The sequence below is a fragment of the Colias croceus genome, chromosome 8 (genome assembly GCF_905220415.1).
Source record: "Colias croceus chromosome 8, ilColCroc2.1".
NCBI lineage: Eukaryota > Metazoa > Arthropoda > Insecta > Lepidoptera > Pieridae > Colias > Colias croceus.
The window spans coordinates 625,763-651,426 of NC_059544.1; the positions used below are offsets into that span (position 1 = coordinate 625,763).

The following is a 25,664-nucleotide window of genomic DNA, read 5'->3' on the forward strand; positions in this document are numbered from 1 at the left end:
TTTAGGTGAGTGACTTTTATTAAATGAAAGTTAAATATTATAGGCTAGGTATTAGCACTAGTTGTCTTTATTCAGCTAAGGTTTGACGAAAAATGTCTGCAATTTTCCAATTTGGGATTACTGAACAAGGAAGCATTAGATCCAGATCAAGCGAGCCTTTGCAGTGAAAACTCAACGTAATTAATATAATAATAGTTTGGGGGGGCGGGTATATAGTCCGCGCGGGACCTCGGGCGCCATTCGCCGCGCGATACCACGCGCATGCGTACGCGAGTGACAGTTAACTTCAAAATGACCGCCAAAATTTACGTAAGTGTCAAAAAAATTGTGCATAGATTTTCGGTTTCAGAACGCACCCGGGATCACTTCGGTTTCTAGTGTTATATGTGTTTGTGTTAGATAGATAATGTTGTGTTTGTGTGAGGTTCGAAACCGCATATCTATGTCCATTGTCGCTTGTGAATTTATCGAGCTTTGTGGGATTTCTGCTTATTATGGATATTGTTTATTTAATTAGGTACCTTAAGTTGCCAACACAAAAAAAATACTGTCATAATTTTTTATCAATGTCATAAGTTTTAAAAATACTTATTAATAATTATCAAATCGAATTAGAAAGGTCATGCTCGAGTCCTAAGGTCGTCTAGTGAGACCTTTATCGAAGTGGGTATCAAGTTGTTGATCTTAGGGTCGTGTGAAGCAACACCGGAGCATAAACTTTGTTAACTTATAAAACGGTTGCAATACGCGTAATTTTATTTTTCGTTTTTATGATTTTACTTTTTTTAGAAAGTTTAATTTATTTTTATATTGCAGTAAATTAAAATCGGTATGAATATCTACTTTCAATGACTTTTTAAATCTTTTATTTCTAGGTGTAACTAAGCTTATTTTTATTATAATAAATTTACATTTTTGAGATATTAATAAACATGTTGCTTATAACTTAACCGTGCTTAAACTTAGTCTCTGTACATATCAGTTGTATTTTAAATGCAATGTATCATTCTAGAATCTAGACGACTATTGTATGCATTTTTGTGTTACATAATGCTATATTTTTGTGTCTTATAGAAGCAATGGATAATAACTGGTTTAATTGTACATAACAAGCTTTACCTACTTGATTTGTAATTGTAACTATTTAGGTTCATCAGTCCTTACCTGAAATAAATAATTGAATTCCTTCTTTCTTCCTTTTGTAACATTAGTATGATATAAATAGGTACTATTTTTAAATGAAATACAAAATTATTAAAGGATAAAAAACTAGAGTATTATAAATAACCAAGTATTAACCAAATAAGATGCAAAAATAGAACCTCCGCGTGTGCTTAGAATACATTTTGCATTAGAATCAGTTTCACTTTCGTTCAAGTGAAAACGTCGGAATTCGACCGTTGTGCGCACCAAATATTGATAACTTGTTTATAAACATTATTACTTAACTGTACTTGTTTGTTAAGTATGCGCTAAGTTACTTGCTTAGAAATACCACTTTTTTTGGTTGTTATTATCGGTTATGACACTTGTTTTTATTAGGGCTGTTCTTGCTATGTTTTTGGAATTATAGGTTTCATTTTTGTGTAATAAAGAATTCTGGTAAAATTATTTACCTAAAGGTTTTTTGGCACGGCAAATTATCTCCGAAGCAAGCTTTGTCTATTTTTTGAGTTGTTATTATGCCATAATGTTCTTAAAGTTAACACTATAATAGGTAGATACTTACTTAATAATTATCCTTGACATTTTTTTTAACTTTAAAACTATACGTACCTAGGTAGTTATTTACTTGAAGCTTCCTATGACATTTCTTACGAGGTGCTTTTTGTTGCGTTATAATTAACAGAATTTAGTATTTACTCTACTAAATCAAACGGCCAATGTATACATATTTTTCATAAGATATTTGATTGAAAATTAAACTTCAGTTGAACGCTCTTAATCATACAATTACATATTTGATAACGTGTAGGCTAATAATTATTAATCTTATTAATCTAAGTAATTGATAGCCCTAAAGCCTGCTGGTAGTGGGCGTGTGACTGGCTACGGTGTTAAATGTAGATCCATTACATCAGAAATGATTATACCCTTTATGGTGAAACTCACTCAATAATACATTAGAAATTGTTTATTGTAAACGATTAGGTATCTGATCTTGAATAATTTATGGTTGGCTGGGTAGTCTGTGTAAATTATTTGTAGAAAATGATAATATTTTTGTATCGTACTTCAATCTTTGTTGATTTTGTAAGTTTTATCTAAGTAGGTATTATCAGGTTGGTTAAAGTTTAAGGGTATGTGAAACTTATAGATTTTTGGATAGTCAAGCGCGAGATCGTTGAGACAGCTGAAATTAATTTTTATGGAAAAGGAAAAGGAGGGTCGGGTCAGCTTGTGAATAAGTATGAAATTTATTTATTTCGAACAATTAATATGTTTGAAAAAATGGTTAATAAACAAGTACTTAGTTAAACTAATAAACAATAATCATTATATTGAAAATCGGGCACTAAACACTAAACGCAATAGATTTTCACTTGGTTATAAAATATATCTAGGTACATCTAAAAATTGTCGCAATCCACTAAAAATCTCATATAATTAGAGGATAACAAAAAACGGATTAAACATCAAAGATCTCATCATTCCATCACTGTCACGACGCGTCATCACGAACTCCTGTGAACTGGGTTACATGGAGTGACGTAAATTTCATTTAGTATTTGAATTTAAAGGTTTCTTTAAGTTAAGTTTTATTTTCGAGTATTGTAGTGGTGTTTGGAATAGTTTAAGGAGAGAGAATGCTGTAAATAATAAATAAAAAAAAAATGGTTGTCTGTAAAGTCGGTTTACTGACGATAGTTGAACGTGACAACGATTGTGCTTCTTTGTCGCTCGTTCCACGCTCTCGCTTGCACTGGAACGCCTCAGAGCGAGGTAACGCCGCATGAGTCATGTTTTTTCGGGCGTGCAGCCGGCTCTATCGAATTATAAGACGTTGTCACGTCAAACATAAGAACAATACAACATCAAAATTCTTAAAGCTTTGAGAGAAGAAGCGTTATTTGATGGTATTTAATATTAATAATTAAAATGAAGAGAAGTGTATTATATGTAATAAGAATAACTAAATAACTTTCTAATTTATATAAATATCACTTGTAAGTATAATTACCAACAGGCTATACGTTACATAACTGAGGAAAGTCATTGGAAAGCAATAAAAGAATTAAATAAATTATATATTTCCATGAGCTAGACTTTACTTATGATTATGGAGGAAAAACAAAGACTAATAATCTAGACACGATTTAAGATCTAAGCCTGTTTAGAGTCTTAGAAGAAGTTAGAACTAGGTATTAAAAGACATAGTTCTTAAAGTTCTTAAATTCTTAATCTATACTAATACAATTATAAAGAGGAAAGGTTTGTATGTATGTATGTATGTATGTATGGCTTTCACGCATAAACTACTGGACCGATTTTGATGAAATTTGACACAGACAATCTTTAGACCCTGAGAAAGAACATAGGCTACCTTTTATTGCGGAATATGTACCACGGGCGAAGCCGGGGCGGACCACTAGTAGGTACCTAAATATAATGCAAATTTTATTTTCCATACAGAAATCTGTCTCTTATATATTCTGACCAAGAAGATTCTGACATGTATTCTGACATAACCTTCCTAAAAACGATACTTCAAAATTATTATTCGTAGTCATTGAGTTAATAATATGTACTATAATGTTCGTAGTACATTATTTTCCTTTCCTTTCAATTTTTGCTTTAGCCAAAAGTAACCTTTATTTTTAGTAAAATACAATAGAGTAAAGAGTAATCAAAGGTTTAAATATAGATAAAACCATAGAGCCTAGTGTTGTAACAGCCATGGTGAAGCTAATTTAATAAATAAAGATACATCGATGGAATGATAAGATAAACAACGACCGCGAGTAATGGCTATTGTTTTTGGAAGGATTGCAATACGATGAAAGATAATATTCTAATCATAAAATTGGTACAGATAATATTATAATAGGTACTAACTTGGGCAAGCTTGACTGTCAATCGAGATAAGGTATTGATCTGTAGCGATTTTTTTAATCAAAATGCTTGACGAGCGCGAAAAGTTCTAAGAAAAATGATTTTAATTTTTAATCAATCCCTGAAAAGGCACTAGTAAAGTTTTAATATGGAGGGAATACATTGACGTTATTGACGATTATGAGGTGGCACTCGGGGACTGTCGCGGTAAAGCTATTGCATGCTATGCCTTCAAGCCACACCTCCGCCCGTCAGAGTGTGAGGTTTTTTCGTTACGGAATTTCTCGATTCGGTCCCCGCGCTCAAGGCCCGCGATAAAAGCTATGCAATAGCTTAAAAGCCATAGAGTATTTGCTGAAAACTACCTTCTAGCTGATTCTACCTTATCATCAAAGACGTTATTAACAATATTTGCATTGTATTGTTTTAAACAATTTCAGTTCTCATGTCCATTAATAGCGTTGAAAGAGTTATCGTCCGATTGTCTAGTGTTACATCATGTTTGAAACGTAGACGGGTATCAAATGTAATGAATCTCTGAAATTAATGGAATAAAAGACGGGTTGCACTCCGGGAGTGCCGGCAGAAGTGAAAACTTGATTATTAACGTTCAGCATGTTTGATATTTTGGAATGGTATCCGTCTAACGCATGGAATATAAGGGCTAAAAAAAAAAACATCTGTCTTACGCTTTTTCGATCAGGCCACGTGTCCGGACGCGAGTTTAAGATTTTATACCCAACGCCGCTAAAGAAGTTTTCACTTCAAAAATAATCTCTACAAATATTATAAAGAGGAAAGGTTTGATTTTTTGTTTGTTTGTTTGTTTGTATGAATTGAATAGGCTCCGAAACTACTTGGCAGATTTGAAAAATTCTTTCACCATTCGAAAGCTACATTATCCACGAGTAACATAGGCTAGGTTTTATCCCTGAAATCCCACGGGAACGGGAACTATGCGGGTTTTTCTTTGAAAACGCGGGCGAAGCCGCGGGCGGAAAGCTAGTTTGTTATAAGATGTACTTCAACATAATATGGCAATTTGTGGTTCTCGATCATTTCTCGATAGATCTGTGCGGAGCTCTCAAATTACTAGCGGAATTCATATAATTTTTAGAACTTTTTACCATGAATTAGGACATTGCGAAAATAAGGCCAGAACTCAACAAGAGTATATTTATAGGTAAGTATATAAATATAGGTACCTAGATATAAATAATATCTTTCACCGCTTAAGTTCATTGTCATCTATAACACTAAATATGAGATTCCCTCGACCCTCTAAATCAAACAAAAAGTACTAGTTACTACCTACGCATAATTAATTATGTGAACGCTATTATTCTGTTAATTTAACGCGTAAGATTTTCTAGTTTTCCTTTTTCGCAGTGAAACGTAACGTATTCACGTAATCATGTAAATACGTGACGCTACAAAAAGCACTGGTTAACTGACTATTATATGGTAACATTCACACCATAATGGCTATGACCCCATGTTAGTTAATTTTAAAACTTTCACACTTTTTTATTACACTTTTGTACGGAATATAAAAAGTTTCGTTTATGTCTATGGATATTAAAAAAAAAACGCGCAACACATAATATGACACTGACAGGGCGGGAAATTGCCGCGCGAAACTTGAACGAGTTACAGATTATATAAAGTTTTGGTTTCAGATGTTAATCATTGTTGCATGTATAATGTATAAATTAATAATAGCCAAACGAATATAATAATCTTATATTAGTAGTAGTAGTAGTTATGGAAAATTTATATTTATAGTTGAATTTTATGTTTCACTTTTTTTTATTAATTTAAATATTATTTTCTAGAAATTAAAGACTTTTTAACGGATTTTAAACGCGATTATTTTCCCGACGATTCGAACACTTTACAGCGAGCGTGGTCACGGGGAGCTTTAATTTCTAAATGTATAATACTCGCATAAAATCAAACCCTATTATTTTCTATTTTCATATGAGTTTATCTGTGCCAATAAATAATTAACATTTTTTTACTTTAATAACAGTAGTAAGATTGTAAGATAGACATTTCCTGTACAAAATTAAGCATATTAAAAGTCCATTAAAATGTAAGTATTGTATATTGGGCAACGCACAATTATTTCTTGTGAAGTATACAGTTGTGCAAGTCCCCTTGTAGTTTTATCGAATCTTGTTATAATAATTGGTAGAAACTATTTATGCTATATTCGTATCTAGTCAGAAGTAAGGTTAGATTATTTTTATCATAGCGCACGAATCACGAGGCTTATTTTTTTTTAAAGTTATGTTTTTTTGGCATTTTAATGGGTATTAAGTTATTTATTAACATACATAATTAACACAGTGACGAAAAGAAGAAGAAAATTTATTCGTAATCAAATTATGTATTTTTAAGCTCGGTGTTGCCCGGTTGGAATTTAATTGCGAAAAAGCCAACTGCAAGCAAATTAATCACTATGTTCGATCATGTCATTTATTCAAATGCTGTTGACTAACACAGTCAAGGAAATAAACTTTAATTTTCATTAAGCCCCTTGTCTCGGAAATCAATGGTCTACAATTCAGAAACAACATTCAAATTGGTCACTGACCACTGCCTCAATATAAATTTTCTCAACTAAACCCATTAGGTACATTGATTCTTATCAAAGGACATTCGCAATCGACAAACTATTATTACAGAGTAATACAAAAAGGTCAAGGTATAAAAGTTATTGCAGATAAAAAATCTTCTATGACCACGACCGTAACCATAGATTATAAATTGTAATAAATGGTAATAAATCAATGTAAAGGTTGTTTCATACGTGCAATCAATTTGAAACATAGGCATGTATATTCCTTGCATGATCTTAAATTGTTATGCTCAAACACGTAATTTTATTATTATCTACGACTATTGTGTAAAAAACGTCAAATTGAATATAAATTATGATGTCTTTATTGTCAAAACAAAGACGGATATTTTGTTGTTATAAAATTATCCGATTGTAGTTAGGCATGAATTATTCATTTTGACAGTTAAGTAGTTATTTTTAATTGAAGACCTCTAAAAATCGTGTGCAGCCCTAGGTGATTTCAAAACACAATATACGTTTAGAAGCAAGCGATGTATTGTTAATTGTTTATAACAATTATTATAGCAATGCCGAAGTCACGTTGGGAACACCTGTCAGAGGTCATGAGTATCTTCCGCGTACATTAAAAAATTGCCAGGAAAAAAAAATACATTTACGATTAGGAAGCACACTTGCATATTTTAATCGGCACTTTGAATCTTAATGTCTGTATCGATTTTTAATTGACCCAATGATTCTGAGTATATATAATATTATTCAGCAAGAGATTTTTAAATAATTAATCAGATTCAGAATCAAACTTAAAACATAATTATTCGATTATAATTCTTCTAGAAGCATTGTCATCATTTACCACCGACTCGGAAATTACGTAAATTTTACATTTGATTTTGAAATTATATGCTTAATTAACATAATAATGATGCGAAAGAGGACAGAATTTTTAGATACAATTATTTTATTGAGATATTTTGCTCGATAATTTTCTTAGACCTCGTCTTTTATACGGTCACACAATAAAAACTACGAGGCCAATGGTAACACAAGTCACAACAAAGGATTTGACCGGCTATTGTAGCTTTTTTTCACTTGCAACTCTTGCTTGTATGCAAAATACACAAGGTAATACTTATACCGCGAAATGTTATTGTTGAAAAAACATCGATTTAATTTAATAGATAAATAAAAACCACATAAATTGAAACGGTGAAATATTTGTCTGTTATTATTTATACAAATTATAAGAATAGGCTGTTTATCGATATTCCATTGCATTAATTAAAAAAAAAAACGGAAAAAGTGTGTCGCGTTTTCCCGCCAAAACTTTTCGATTTTCAAATATTGTAAATTTTTTTATAGTTGGGTCACGCATTACACATTTTATAAATAATATACAGCATTTTGATGAATTACAATAATTGATTATGTACAAAAATCTCAAATCTACAAAAAAAATTACATAGATATAAAAAAGCAAATAAATTGAATCGGTTAAATATTTGTATGGTACTATTTTTGCAAATTAAAGTTGGCTGTATATCGACATTCCATTGCCTTAGAATTAAAAAAGAAAATCGGAAAAAAGTGTGTCACGTTTTCCCGGCAAAACTTTTCGATTTTCAAATATTGATACTTTTGTTCTTGTTGGGGTCATACATTTTAAAAGTATACAAAGCTTTTTATTCTATACAAGCGAGAAAAATATATTATTTAGTGAAGGCAAATCAATAAGTGTTCTGTGATTGACGACGTGTATGTGAAGGTATGCATAAATAAGCTATAAATAATAAATAATGGAACAGTGCATGGTAATCGACAATCGTTAAATATCGGATAGTTCGATAGCGTTACGATAATGGATTAATCGGTTAGAAAGTAACGATGCGTGGGGTACATCTTTTATTAAAGACCGCTTGATGTGATTTTATAAGTATATCTTTATAGAGCAAACGCGTGATTTTTATAAATTTACTAGCTTTCCACCCGCGGCTTCGCCCGCTTTATCAAAAACCTAATAAATTATATACTAAAACCTTCCTCTTGAATTACTCTATCTATTAAAAAAACCGCATCAAAATCCGTTGCGTACCTAGTTCTAAAGATTTAAGCATACATACCTAGTGACATAGGGACAGAGAAAGCGACTTTGTTTTATACAATGTAGCGATGATGTGTCTTTATAGTAAATGGTCTTTGTTATAAATTCACATATTTTTCTCCAATGTACCTAATTTGAATTTCATGCGAGTACTACTCGCATGAATTGCATATGAGCGCAGATTAAATACAATAATATACTAGAGGTAGTAGGTATGGGTAAAAGTTTTGCACAGACAGACAGACCACTTGGGTTTTTCAATTTACCCACTGCGAAAAATTAAAAATTTACATGAAGATCGTATTTAGGAAATATTAAATAAATAATAATAATAACTAAGACAATGATGTACTATTTTACATTTTTGCATATACATAGTTAAAAATTCTAAACAAAAATATTCTTTTCACATACCTATAGTCGATGCCTATTGAATCTTTCTAGTTTCACAAAGCAAAGTAAACAGTGAATAATCGACCTGTCAACGTTCATAGTAAAGTATGTAAAAGTTATAAAATTAATTAGTTTCTTGCAACGTATTGCACAACATGGCCACGTAACAAATGATTTAACAGATAATTTCAGCTACCTAGTGGACTGTGAAAGAAGTCATAATATGTAATGGGTATGAGTTTTTAGCATTTTCTTAGTTTGTTATTGTAAGTTCGTAGGTTCGTGAGATCATAAGTTTGAGTTGGTTGAAACTTGAATATCATACCAGCAATTAAGGCGAGGATTTCCGATTATTGCCCTTTTTTAGATTAATTTTAAACAAAGAAATATTCATTATTTTCGACTGGAAAAAATATATTTCACACACAAAGACCTATTTGAAGGCAGAGTGTCGTCGGTAACACGATATCAATTACTTTGTACGATCAAAAAAAATCGGGAAGTCAACCCGTTTTGCGCTGTTTTTTCAATTTTATAGGTGTGTTTAATAACATAGACATATTGAAAATGCATATTTAGGTAGGTATTACTATTACGGAGGGCAAAGTCTCATAAAATATTGAAGAATTAATATAGTTTAAATCACATAAAAAAATAAACCAAGATACGCGCGAAATCGAGGCCGCGCGGGCCTTCAAATGCCCGCGAGGCTTTGTTGAGGTAAGACCTGTGTCGAGTCGTGCGCTCACCGACTCCCGCCGCCGTGCATTTTTGTTAAAAAATTAAAAATAAATAAACGACAAAAAAGGGACAGGATAGATAATAACAGTAGAGCTACTCGTGTTTATACAAGGTTATTATTGGACGTCCCGCCATATTTGAATCAGTTGTTCAGACCATGAAACTGAACAACTTTTACAAAGAAACATGCATGAGTCGAAATGAGAAAAAATCCTCCCATAGAAAACTACTCATGTGGTCGGTTTTGTATTGGAAGTCTGATTTTTTTTTAACTTTTCAATGTTTCTTTGGAAAAGTTGTTCAGTTTCATGGTCTGATCTGAACAACTGATTTAAATTTGGCAGGAGGTCCTAAAACCACCCTGTGTATCAACTTGTGGAGTAAGGAAATAATTATAAGGGAATATTTAATTCGTAGGTTGTCAGATGAGGGTAGAAAGTCTACGCAGCACGCACACCCTGGACTGGCTGGAAGTACACTTACTTCCAGCCAGTCCAGGGTGATCAAAATATCCAGCCGGTGCTGCGAACTCGACAACTAAATATTGAAGAATTTTAAAAGATGAACTTAGATATAACAATAACGTTCTATGATCATCGGCCAACATAAAGGATTTCCAATTAAAACCCAGCTACATTGCTATTATTTTCATAAGTGTTTAAATACAATAAAATACTCAAGAGTATTTTGCATGAAAAGGCATATAAATATAGAATAAAAAATTGCAGAATTATTGCATTGGTTGCATTGCATTGCAGAATTATTTAACTGACACTCTGTTACTGACGACTGACATGTAAAGTAGACAATTATACTTAATTAATTTATATTTTGACCAAACATGCCTAATTTAAGAATTTGTGTTTAATTTAAATATTTAATTTAACTTGCGTTGTTTTTGAAAAAGTGGCCAAGAGTATTAATTCCGTAGTCATTGCATATCACGGACCTGCGAACTGCACTAGGTTTGCTATTAATCTGCTTATAGAAATAATATCGTGTTTTAAAAACCTACCTGCGCCTTGTTAATTTATGATTGAAAAAAGTAAAATTATAAAATTAAAATAACCCTTATTTCATTTTTGTATCCTATAAATAATATGTATTCCTATTTAATAAATGTATTCGAATTTAATAAATATGAAAGCCACTGATATTACTGAAAATTTTATACTGTGGCGGGCGGCGGGGTCACGCAAGTTCATCTTAGACGCGCGCGCGCGAGATATATTTCGCGCGTTCTGGGACAGCAAAAATGCATAATACTCCGGAAAATCCTAGCCTTAATTACCTGAGGGGTTTGTAATATTTAAGACGGTTGAATTAAAGAGACATACAAAAAAAACCTTATATTACACGTTAATAACGACATTTTTAAAATCAATACAGCAGTTTTTGGAGTTTATACTACCTACCTTACATACAAAAGTTCAAATCTTTCCTATTATTTAAGCGTAGAAGTGGTTGATGATTGGATTTTCACATATTTTCAAATAAAAAAATCCTGATTCTTGATAATAATACATCCGTTTAACCCAATTATTTAATTCTAAATAAGTCGTGGTATACAATATGCTTTCTAGTATTATATTAATTGTAAATTTATTTGTAATATTAATGTTTTCCACCGGATTTCCCTATTTCATACATTTAACACGCTTTCTCTAATGTTTTTATATTATATGTTTTAGCATGATTGGGCATATTTTATTAATATTTATTGATGATAAATAAATAGTAATAAATCAACATCCAAGCAACAGTAGAATAGTAGGTAGTTACCGGTAGTTCGATATCCAACAAAGTAAAAGTAACATAATAATATCATTAATATTATTGAAAAGGCAGACGTCCATAGTACCCATTGACCCAACCTACCGATCCACTGAACACCTAAAACCACATTAAAATTCTCTTAAGGGCTTCTGCGTGTTGGACCTGTGTCCCCACGTAAGCCTCCCAAAGGACCTTCTTTCTAGTGGTACCCGTGTATTATGGAGAGAATCATTAATATTATGTTTATCTGTGTTTTCCTATTACACCAGATATTTGTCGAATATTTGTAATCTAATTAACCCATTGAGCCCCGAGCGGCCTGATCGGACCATGACACAATAGATTTTCTATTGTGTCTATGATTCCGGGGGCTGAGTTATTAATGTAACAGAGGGAGTACCGTGATGGTAAAACTCTATATAATCCAATTACTAATTAATAAATTACCTGTACCTATAACATAATATAAACTCCCAGCTATAAATTAAATCATAAAAAGAGTAATATTGCACTAAAGTACGTACACCCACAAACAAAATTGGTGCATAAACTAACGTTTTAACTGTTAAAAGGTACCTTGTAAGCTTTAAACTGGTGCTAGAACTAAACCCACTATCGAAACAGGTTTCATAAAAAATACTTTACGAAATATAGTAAAAGCAACGTTTTACCACGGTAAATACAGACTTTGGAATAAAATAAAATAGATTCAAATGCCGGAATTGAAATGCTTTTTACTAAAACGAATAAATGAAAGAAAGAAAGAAAATTTTTATTTTTTTATTTTTTTTTAAACTTGGATTACAAGCATAAAAATTACTTTGGATTATGAAAGCAATTTATTCAATTAAGCTGTGGTCCTTGATGCTCTACATAATAGTAGTGTCAATGTGTAAATAAATCATTAATTCATTCAAAAAATCTGATACAACGTTAAAATTTAATGTAAAATAACAATGAGATAGATAAATTCCTTAAACAAAGTATTTAATTATATCCTTAAGAATTTTAGATACATCTTTTTTACTGTTTTTTACTGTTTTTTAACACATGTGTTAAAAAACAGTAAAAAACCTCAATCACCAGCTTTCAAATAACAAATCAATGTACAAAAACGTTAGTTTTTCATCATAAAAATATTTAGTCTACACAACAAACATTCAAAAGATTCACAAACATAAAAAGAATGAACTAAAAGAATAAAAATATTTGCTCTACACTATACCAAACATACAAAAGATTCATACAAATATAAAAAAGCTCTACATTTGTAAAGAACCAGTCTACCAAACATTGTAGTCAACAACGATATCGTCAAGTTGTTCTACATTATATTTGTGTCCTTCCAGTGCACGTTCTAGTTACGTAAGTTATCTGTTATGGGCTCGAAAGTGAAATTACTATTATAACAGATAGTCCGTTCATAAAAATGTAAGAAGTGTGTGTATACTAGAGCGGTTTCACTTGTTTTTACTTTACCTGTGTAAATAACTGGAGCGGTTTGAGTTGTCTTCACAAAACTTAACACAATTCAGTGTTATGGTATAGATATTATTTGTTATCTGTGGAAATGCGTTTAAAAAGTGTGTTTATAGGTGATTTATAGGTTTAGCGAACCTATTTGTTTAAAAATATTCTGAAAATTTTTATTTATCATACAACAATGCCGCTTAGAATATCTTCCGCATTTATTATTTTTCAATATTTGCCATAATCACATTGTAACTTTCTAAACCACACGTTTTCAATACAAAAAGATCAAATCAGGTGTTATTCAATCACTATTGTGTCGTATAAAATATGAACTACAATAAATGTAAAACTGTTTTATGAAACATATATTTTATACCTGTTATGCTTTAATATAAGTCTAATTATAATGCCTTATTTCGGAACCATTGATGTACTACAGTAAAACTTAAACAAAATATTAAGGCGAGGATTTCCGATTATTGCCCTTTTTTAGATTAATTTTAAACAAAGAAATATTCATTATTTTCGACTGGAAAAAATATATTTCACACACAAAGACCTATTTGAAGGCAGAGTGTCGTCGGTAACACGATATCAATTACTTTGTACGATCAAAAAAAATCGGGAAGTCAACCCGTTTTGCGCTGTTTTTTCAATTTTATAGGTGTGTTTAATAACATAGACATATTGAAAATGCATATTTAGGTAGGTATTACTATTACGGAGGGCAAAGTCTCATAAAATATTGAAGAATTAATATAGTTTAAATCACATAAAAAAATAAACCAAGATACGCGCGAAATCGAGGCCGCGCGGGCCTTCAAATGCCCGCGAGGCTTTGTTGAGGTAAGACCTGTGTCGAGTCGTGCGCTCACCGACTCCCGCCGCCGTGCATTTTTGTTAAAAAATTAAAAATAAATAAACGACAAAAAAGGGACAGGATAGATAATAACAGTAGAGCTACTCGTGTTTATACAAGGTTATTATTGGACGTCCCGCCATATTTGAATCAGTTGTTCAGACCATGAAACTGAACAACTTTTACAAAGAAACATGCATGAGTCGAAATGAGAAAAAATCCTCCCATAGAAAACTACTCATGTGGTCGGTTTTGTATTGGAAGTCTGATTTTTTTTTAACTTTTCAATGTTTCTTTGGAAAAGTTGTTCAGTTTCATGGTCTGATCTGAACAACTGATTTAAATTTGGCAGGAGGTCCTAAAACCACCCTGTGTATCAACTTGTGGAGTAAGGAAATAATTATAAGGGAATATTTAATTCGTAGGTTGTCAGATGAGGGTAGAAAGTCTACGCAGCACGCACACCCTGGACTGGCTGGAAGTACACTTACTTCCAGCCAGTCCAGGGTGATCAAAATATCCAGCCGGTGCTGCGAACTCGACAACTAAATATTGAAGAATTTTAAAAGATGAACTTAGATATAACAATAACGTTCTATGATCATCGGCCAACATAAAGGATTTCCAATTAAAACCCAGCTACATTGCTATTATTTTCATAAGTGTTTAAATACAATAAAATACTCAAGAGTATTTTGCATGAAAAGGCATATAAATATAGAATAAAAAATTGCAGAATTATTGCATTGGTTGCATTGCATTGCAGAATTATTTAACTGACACTCTGTTACTGACGACTGACATGTAAAGTAGACAATTATACTTAATTAATTTATATTTTGACCAAACATGCCTAATTTAAGAATTTGTGTTTAATTTAAATATTTAATTTAACTTGCGTTGTTTTTGAAAAAGTGGCCAAGAGTATTAATTCCGTAGTCATTGCATATCACGGACCTGCGAACTGCACTAGGTTTGCTATTAATCTGCTTATAGAAATAATATCGTGTTTTAAAAACCTACCTGCGCCTTGTTAATTTATGATTGAAAAAAGTAAAATTATAAAATTAAAATAACCCTTATTTCATTTTTGTATCCTATAAATAATATGTATTCCTATTTAATAAATGTATTCGAATTTAATAAATATGAAAGCCACTGATATTACTGAAAATTTTATACTGTGGCGGGCGGCGGGGTCACGCAAGTTCATCTTAGACGCGCGCGCGCGAGATATATTTCGCGCGTTCTGGGACAGCAAAAATGCATAATACTCCGGAAAATCCTAGCCTTAATAACTAGCTGCGCTTCGCGGTTACACCCCTGTTGGTAATAGCGCAGCGTAGTAAATAGCCTATAGCCTTCCTCGATAAATGGGCTATCTAACACCGAAAGAATTTTTAAAATCTGATCAGCAGTTCCTGAGAATAGTGCGTTCAAACAAACAAACAAATTCTTCAGCTTTATAATAATATTAGTATAATTTGTCATTTTATTATTAAAGAAATCTCTATAACCAAAAGAACATTTCAATGTACGAGAAGAATTTTAATCAACCTCGAAACAGCAATTTCGCATTATCTGTTTATATTGTTTCCAGTAACTTTTAAAAGTTTTTCACACGACTCTTCTTTCACCTTGAAAGCGGTTATGAAATAAGTTCCCAAATTATTTTAATTGTCATATTCATGTATTCATAAGGAAAAAGTAATGTAAAAAACTTTGAATATTATTGTTTTAATACTTTTTTATATAGAAAGTGTGAAAATAATGATGTGAAAACGAATGAAGCTTTTCTGTAGTTAAAATAATTATTTCGTTCTTAAAAAATCTATATAAATCTAAAGCTATAAGTTTCTTAATTTTGTTTTCAAATTAATCAAATGCAAGTGTAAACTTATGTTTAAATTACAATTTTATGATAGCATTTACAATTCAATATTTGAATCCAATTATTATTGATTTGATGATCTCGAATGTTCTAGTAATCTATTGATCTTTGTTTGTTTATTTGATTTTATTTTACATTGCAATAGTATTTTCATGATTTTTATGTCTGGAGATAGAGTGCTAGTCAGTGACATAGGCAACTTTTTACAGCAGCAAAACATCTTATTCCCAAGGGAATGACCACTGTATTTTTACGTTATAATCTACCATTTTATTTATCTTACTAATGAATTCTTTCTTTTTCAGGTAAGTAACATCCATTCCTGATCGCAGTCGTAAGAAGTTAACAATGTTCTAACAAAGAATCATATATAAAAGATCCAGATAAGTATGAAAATTCCATTTAACGCCCACACAAGTAACTATTATTTCCTCAGTGAAACAGACAGATAAGAATGTCAGTTTATATAGTTAGCGTGTTTAAAAATCTCTACGGTCTACGTTCCTTTTTCGTTTCCATGTTTTTTGTCAGACTGGGTTACGTCCTGTTAACAAACTTTTATATGTGAAATTATTATTTATGATTTATGCAATAATGAAAATAATTATATTTGTTAAAATATCGTTGAATTTCAACAGGAAACATATTTTGTCCTTTTTTTTGGTTAAGAGTTAACTCAAAAATAATTAGAACGTTCTTTAATATTATTTTACCGTAAGATAGCATCATTACAGAATTTACAGATTAACAATTTTTTTATTTTATGTTTTTATGCCCACTCAACTTCGGTGATGCTAGCGGCTATTCCTTTAATTTATTATCTGTATTTATAAAAAAATAGAACAAATTTAATGCAGCTTACTCCTCCTTTAATTTGTATGTGTGTATATATCTATATAAATAATACGATCAATATATCTTCACATATTTGACCCATAAATGAATGAAACAATACCAGATAATTTTATACTATATACATGTATAATATTGTTATGTAGGTGTTGCGGCGAGTAAGACCTTGAGGGCCTTTCTAATACGACCAGACATTACACTAACCTTTAGTTCACTTGATCGGTTTATGCTACTGGTATGACTTTTACTGTGATATCCTTACTAATGTAATAAATGTGAATGTGTTTGTCTTTTTTTCTCGTTGTAGTGGAGCAATTTTATGACATGAGTATTATGTCTGGAGATGGACTTAGGCTACTAGGAAGCTATAAATATCTAAGATCATCTAATGGCATATACATACCTATATGAAGAAATTATATTAGTAAATTTGTAGATTATAAACGGAAAAGTTTATGAGATTGGCGAATTTTTGGTGCTCTTTCACGGAATGCAGATAATTAGATTTCTATGACATTCGGGAAATTCAAAGTTAAGAGACGTGGGCGTTGCTGGTCCTAGAAAAGTATGTTTTTTACGTCTTTTTTTGCTCTACCTCAATATGTAGTTCCGGTTAATTACAAAGGCTTGACATGGGCTTGACAGATCGTGCCTACAGATATAACACGAACTATATAGGTATTTTTTTGTATAATATTGAATGAGAAGGTATCAGATTATAAGCTTGTTGAGCTTTTTCCATTGATCCGCAGTTTGAGCTTTTTATAATTTACTAACTTACCGCGGCTTCGCCCGCTTTGACTCAAACCTAATAAATTATATACTAAAACCTTCCTTTTGAATATATCTATTCATGAAAAACTGCATTAAAATCCGTTTCGTAATTTTAAAGACTTAAGCATACAAAGGGACATAGGGACACAGAAAGCGACTTTGTTTTATACTATGTAGTGATATTAATATCAAAGTGAATAGGTAAAATCTCTATTTTTAATTTTCTACTTCATTAGAATCGGAGCCTTTAAATATTAGGTTAAACCAATTTTTACCTGCCTTAAATGGTACTCGTATAAATTTTATCAAACATTAACTTATTATTAAACGTGAAGGTTGCACCTGTGTGATTTAATTGAAAGTGACAAACTAACAGACCTTGATTCATATAAATTTGAATTTTTAGATAGAAAAAGCTATGTGGATCATCCTTCACACAACAAATATCAAACTGCATAGACTATAGGCTATATAAAGAATTTGGGATGGGCTTTTTCCCAGATTTCCAATAGATTGAAGACATTTCCTTTACTGAGAGAATTTGGTTCATTAATTTAAAATGTAAATATGTATGTAAAGCAGTCGGAGCGATGACCTCCGATTTCGTAAACCAAATATGATGAGTTTTGACAAATTGCATGTCGCGAAGGCATGTTTCGGAAGATGAACGGACAGACAGGTGTACAGACATCCGTGTAGTTATAAATAGCGAAGCACACGCGATACATTCACGTAATGTGATTATATAAGCAATAACAAGGCATTCGTCTTTGGCTCTGGTTAACAAATTGTTACAATTAAGTATGGCGTCGAATATTCTGGAACGTTAATTCATAAAGAACAATCACTTGAATAGTTTAAGCACTCATTTAAGTGTGCTAGGTACATACTTTAATTTTATTAGCATGCTTATAAAGCAAATCGGATCATGATAAACTTTAAAAGATTTTGTCATTAATATTGATACTAAAACAACGGATTAATCAGAACGGTTAAAATAATGATATATTTTAATTAGTTGAGTTTTAATAATAAATAAACAATGAAAGTAATCATCAGAACTTTCCTTTTCAATGCATTAGCATGCATACTTCCCTTGATACTTCCAGATATAGCCACAGACTAAAAACTATTTATAGAAGAAAAAAACTTGAATAGGTATATAAAAATAAATTATTACTTATTTATTTATTTATAGTCGATAGTTTTTATCAAGAAATAGTGACGTCTGCAAAGTTTAACGACACGGGATGTAAAACAGACCGGTTGAGAGGGTCAAGATTATAGAAAGTGACGTGTTTTGCTGTTGAGGAAAAATATCGTAAATGTGTATTAGATTTATTGCAGAATGAATGAATGGAATAAGATGATTTGTGACTTGTAACTCGAAAGATAGAAGACGGAAGAAATCTTAATTTAACTTTTTTGTGTACTTATTAACTAAATATTGATTTAACTCTTTTTATGTCTTATGTTAGGTTAGTCTCGTATGAAGTTTTTTGATAAGAGCTTTTGAGCTTTTTAGTTCTTTGAATTGATTTGAGCATGTACATATAACTTAGTTAACTGATTGCAATACAATTAACATTGTAGATAATCATAAAATATATGTACGTATTCTTCAACAATCGTATTCCAGCCTTCAAAAAACACAATTATTCACCGTATTCGAATCCATTAGCATGATCAATCAAAGGTGTTTCGCAATATTAGCCACAGATTTATCAATCAATGGCCGTTGGAAATCAATCTGTACGGAACTGACCTCAACCTTTGTAATAAAACGCATTTATAATTTAATCGTCGTAAATCGTAATCCGTTCGCGCCATTTTTGTGCTTTCACTTTGACAGTTGACCTTGACAGTCGCTACGTTTGTTATTATCTGTGATTATGGCAAAGAATAATATATTAATACAGATTAATATAATAATATAACAATAATGGATTGGGAGATTTTTGTCATGCAAAATAATGTATATTTTGTGTTTTTCCAATGTTATAGTAGTTTTTCCTATATTGATAGACAGCTTGTCATGTAAATAATTTTTAAGATAAGATGGCAGTGGGGTAAAGCATTTGTTGAAACTATATCAAATAGAGACGCGTATCTATGCTCTTTTCTTCCATTATATTGTTTCATTTCGATCCCAAGCATCTTACCAGATAAAAAAAAACTAAATTTCTAGATTTGAATATTATTATCTTTTTATTATCTGCAAATAAACAAACATTCACAAGAAATAATACAATAATATTATTTGCTTACGCCACGATGTCGCAAGCGCCTCTGTGAGAGTGGCCCGCGCACCGTCTTCACAGCACCTTGAACTTATATTACTAGAAATTGCAAGAAAAACTTAACCAATACGTATGTGAATGTAATGGCTTGTATTGTTTTATACGATGTTTTACGCAATCAATGAATCTGTTTTGATTTGTGCATTTTTAGGATTTAAATTCTATTCATGTAAGTAAGATAATCCTGAAAATTGAGACGAAAAGTTCGTTGACTTATACAATCAATTAATAAATTATTTTATACTAGCTGCTAGCTGCTCCGCGCGGTTTCACCCGCATTGCTTCGCTCCTGTTGGCCTTACCGTGATGATATATAGCCTTCCTCGATAAATGGGCTATCCATCAAAGAAATAATTTTTCAAATCGACCAGTAGTTTCTGAGATTAGCGCGTTCAAACAAACAAACAAACTCTAGTATAGATTATAAATTTTCACTATGCAAACAATAGGTACTAAATTAGAATAAGATTCTTATTGCATAGTTAATATTTTGTTTATCCCAATTGTTTTTCAACAACAACCTGCATATGTCATACTTGACCGAATTTTTTACTCCATGTCTCTTAAACGTCACGTACATCGTTACCGATTTTGAAATCGATTTAGAATCGATTCACGACCAACTGCGTAATCGATTGTAATGTTATTTTGATTCAAGTCCGTCCTCAAGATTCGAGTGATGAAATTGTTAATTAATATGGTACTTGATCTATATTTGTAACGATATCGAATCGAATTGAGATCTAATATGTCAATGATAGAACCGAATATTTCGTAATATGTTTTAGTATACGAGTGTTAGATTACTTTTCTCGATTAATTTCGTTTTGCAACGTGACATTTATGCAAAGCGAACTTGTTCACTTTTCATTTAACATAAAAAGCCACAGTTATTTCTGTTCTTGAAGCTTTCAAAGCTTTTTACTATCCAAATCTATACTAATATTATAAAGAGGAAAGGTTTGTATGTATGTATGTATGGTTTTCACGCATAAACTACTGGACCGATTTTGATGAAATTTGGTACAGACAATCTTTAGACCCTGAGAAAGAACATAGTCTACCTTTTATTGCGAAATATGTAGGTACCACGGGCGAAGCCGGGGCGGACCGCTGCTAGTATCATATGAGATTGTAAACTCTACATAGGTACACCAGTTGTAAGTAGAGTTTTCTTAAGAATGTCCTTTTTATGACACATTTTGAAGCTTTTCATCAATACTTATATGTTCATTAGGCTATTAGATATTCTGCTATTCTATCAACAAAAGTTTTTATTTGGACGATCCGTTTATTTTTTACACAAAATATACCTACGTTTAATTAAAAATTTTACTTGAGTTTGTTAACATTTTCTGTTACCGATGCTATTAATCAAAATATGCTGTCATTCATATCAATAAACCTTATCAAACTGGCATTTTCCTCTAGAATCATTTTTCTCATGGATCATTAAACTCGGGTTCATTAATCGATAGCGGATAAACAAAATGTATCGAGTCTCGAGATGGTCAGTGAAAACATAACTTTCTAGGTATGCGTAATGCCGGACGCAAGTAAGGCGAAAGTCATTAGTCACTAGTTTTTATCTAGTTTTTTATATGGGATTTGTATGTAAGGTACATTGGTGGTACGTGATTTGTCGAAATGGATTTACAATTGTTGTTTATTGATTGGAACGAAAGGTGAATTTGTAATAGACTAATATCTTTATTTATTTATACTTTATTGCTCTAAGATAACTTAAATATGAACTTAATCTATACTAATATGTATTATAAAGCTGAAGAGTTTGTTTGTTTGTTTGTTTGAACGCGCTAATCTCGGGAACTACTGGTCCGATTTGAAAAATTCTTTCGGTGTTAGATAGCTCATTTATCGAGGAAGGCTATATATCATCACGCTACGACCAACAGGAGTGGTGCTGGAGCCATGGGGGTGAAACCGCGCGGAGCAGCTAGTCTAATTATAAACTAAAACAAATGGCGGTCTTATCGCTAAATAGCGATTTCTTCCAGACAACCGGAGTACGGAAGGAAATTAGTTAGAGGAGAGGAATGTTCTTCTCTTGTTTTGGCTATGCAATTTATCTAACGTGATGTAATTTTAGAGGAAAAATAATTCGTTTACAATTAAACTAGATTTTTATCAATAAAACTAGTAGACTAATAACCACTACGTGTGTAGATAAACGCATTCAAATAACATCTCATTAATAAAATTAGTCAACACTCATCAATTAAAGAATTCATCAATAAATATAGTAAGTAGTAGTAAATCAGTATTTTTTGTAGCCATACATTTATTATTATTTATTTCGGAAGACAAAAAACAAAATAAATTTGATAAATTTACATAAATGATTACTCCAGTGACTCTATTACCAAACCAAAGTTACGCTAAAATCCTAAAATGACCTATGATCTAGATCTCACGAAAAAGCCATTCAGGCATCGATAGCCTTTGTTTAAGGCTAATATTGATTTCGTTTCATATTTAATAATAGGTCATTTTGATTGTCAGTCTCGGTCTTTTAAAAAAATAAATGGAGTTATATGTTAGATTAAAATAACATCGCTTTAGAAGTTTAATTAGAACGTCTCTATCGCGTAAGTTTTCATGTTATTATTATTATTATTTAACACTTACTTCATTCAGATTACCTAATTTTGATGATGCAAAATGAAAATGTCTATGCCTACATAAATTACTTGCACATATTATGTATTACGTAAAATAAATATTAATTATTATTTATAATTAAAGCAATGTCCTTTCCTTAGCAATTAATATAACTACCTACTGAAGTCTGAAATCTATACTAATATTATAAAGCTGAAGAGTTTGTTTGTTTGAACGCGCTAATCTCGAAAACCACTGGTCCGATTTGAAAAATTCTTTCGGTGTTAGATAGCTCATTTATCGAGGAAGGCTATAGGCTGTATATCATCACTCTACAACCAACAGGAGTGGAGCCACGGGGGTGAAACCACGCGAAGCAGCTGCTCCGCGTGGTTTTCACCCCCGAATCTATAATAAAATTACTCAAAGAGAAAGCCCGAATATTTCTACTTGATGTAAAGTTAAAAAGTGACTCCGCAAAGTTGCAATACGACTAAAAAACGAATAGTATCTACATCTAGAACATAGTTTTAACTGCATACGATTAAGCCACTGGCTATCACAAATAACTTAATGAGCTAGCAGCCAGCCCTGTTTCTTCACAATTACGAAAGTGACCCACAAATAGGCATTTGATTAGAGCGATTTATTTGTCATTTGGTGTGAACTGATGCACTTTCGGCTTTCATCATCACGTTGAGATACACAGCTTGTAATGTAGGTAATTTGCCAGAAAACTTTAATAGAATTACCTGCGACAGGCTTAATGGTTGGTGATCGTAGTGTTGCCATATCGTAATTCTGTGTTGGCGACACCGGGTAAGGTAGAAATGGCAAGAGATTGGTGAGATTGAAAAGTTAGAGCTATTTATCGACAACTAGCTTACCGCCCGCTGCTTCGCTCGCTTTGTCTAAATCTAAAACCTAATAAATTATATACTAAAACCTTCCTCTTGAATCACTCTATCTATTAAAAAAAAGTATCAAAATCCGTTGCGTTGTTTTAGAGATTTAAGCATACAAAGGGACATAGGGACAGAGAAAGCGACTTTGTTTTATACTATGTATGTAGTGATATTTAGGTTACGAGTGTTAAAGCTTAATTCTATTAATTATGAACTTTTTGTAATAGTGGTGACTCGATGATGTCGCTGTATCCCTTACTGACTTTCCTATAATATGTTTTACTAGCTTCCGCCCGCGACTCCGTCCGCGCGGATGTCGGTCTTTGCGTGGATGGTTTATTTCTCCATTTTGAGTAACTCGGACAATGACATCTTATAAATATCTATTGGACCCAAATACGGCTAGGTCTATAATAATACGCAACGTGTGTTCGCGGTACCTATTACAGAACAACGTCTATGGATAACTGAAAAATTGAGATTAATTTTTTTTCTACGTATTTTTACAGGATAAAAAGTATCCTATTTTACGCCCAGGATAATAAGGTATAATTATACCAAGTTTCATCGAAATCGAACCGGTAGTTTTCACGTGATGTCTTCACATACAGACAGACAGACAGACAGACAGACAGACAGACAAAAATTTTTTTAATCACATATTTGGGTTTGGTATCGATCCAGTAACACCCCCTGCTAGTTATTTTTTCAATATTTTCAATGTACAGAATTGACCCTTCTACAGATTTATTATATGTATAGATAGTAAGTACGGATAGCTTAATTTACAGAAAAATGTAAAAATATTAAGCAGTAATTGGTGTAATGTATGATCTGATAAAAGCTTTTAGAGGTTAAATTAAGAGTTATAAAGTAATAAAAAACGTATTCACCTATTAACCTCGTATTAAATGCTTCCTCTCGTAAGTTAAAAAAATAATTACTCATTTTGAGTAAATATTTATCTCACAACATCATCGGAATAAAACTGGATTTTTAAAAACGTAAGATTGCAAAAAATGTAACCTTGAAAAGTTTAACTAGAGCGAATTAAGAAGGTATTTCAAGTGTAATATGTTAATTGCAACAACATCTCTTTTACCTTGAATTTTTGCCTCGTTATTTTGTGACTAGCTGCTCCGCGCGGTTTCACCCCCGTGGCTCCACCCCTGTTGGTCGTAGCGTGATGATATATAGCCTATAACCTTCCTCGATAAATGGGCTATCTAACACCAAAATAATTTTTTAAATCGGACCAGTAGTTCCCGAGATTAGCGCGTTCAAACAAACAAACAAACTCTTCAGCTTTATAATATTAGCACAGACTAATAATAATGATATTAGTATAGATATTGTCTTAATAATTTCTTGGTTATATTTAACTCCATTTATGGAATAAAGTCGGATTCATACTAAAGTGTACAAGTGTTTGCATTGTATTACATAGCATAAAATTAGAATACAAAGCTTTTAGATTTACAGTCTTTTCAGTTCGCTATGCTCTTTATTTATGTAAATAATGCTTCAATTCTATTGTTGTATAGTAGTATATATATAGTCTATAGTAAATAGTTAGTCCTACTAATATTACAAATTTCGTAAGCATGTCAGAATGTTACTCTTTCACGCGTAAACCACTAAACAGTTTTTAATCATACTTGGCAGGGATGTAGCTTATTTTTCAGAATAACACATAAGCTATAGAAATACTCGCTTTTGCTCACGGGTTCTTAGTAATTTATAAATTTAAAAAATACTATAACTAGCAGGTACGAAGATTCGTCCATAGGCTCGCTATCACATATCCATATCGAAATATGTAATGAACACCCGAATAAGATATCAAAGGTATGTGTAACCTACATTATCATTGGCAAATACCGCAGCCAAGTGTAACCGTTATTTAATATTAACGAAATTGGATTCTTTACTTGTGTTTCAAGGACTGTCACTTTTACTGTAAGTACATCTTTTGTAGCATCAGGGGTTGGTTGGGTTTATTCCACCTGGTTTTTACGAAGCTTAACGATGTGAGCTTTTGTTTACTTAGTACCAATTACAGTTAGTGTATTCGAAAAAATGTGCTATTGCTAAGGTTAAGTAATATGTTTTAATAATTTTCTTTTATATTTAAAATTCATTTTGTCCAAATAAATAAGATTATGAGTATGTGCTCCCAAAACACGCACGTAATCATCAAAATAAACATCAACTTTTCTTTACATAAATATCTGCTAAGATTCATTGGGAAAATGTGCCCCCCGAAACCATTAGACATTGACTATCTGCTTCTTAGAAGAAGATAGACAATTGGTCTTAATACCTAAGTTGCTTAATAAC

At 31.7% G+C, this 25,664-nt stretch overlaps 1 protein-coding gene across 1 annotated transcript in view; it reads left to right on the forward strand.

Annotated features, from left to right (window-relative positions):
- The first annotated feature begins 229 nt into the window (after nucleotides 1–229).
- Nucleotides 230–25,664, forward strand: part of LOC123693932 (MAP7 domain-containing protein 1-like) — a 34,704-nt gene continuing 9,269 nt past the window's right edge. Inside the window, exon 1 of the mRNA XM_045639204.1 lies at nucleotides 230–309. Coding sequence (XP_045495160.1) covers nucleotides 262–309 — 48 coding nt within the window. The 5' untranslated portion in view covers nucleotides 230–261. The remainder of the gene's footprint in view (nucleotides 310–25,664) is intronic.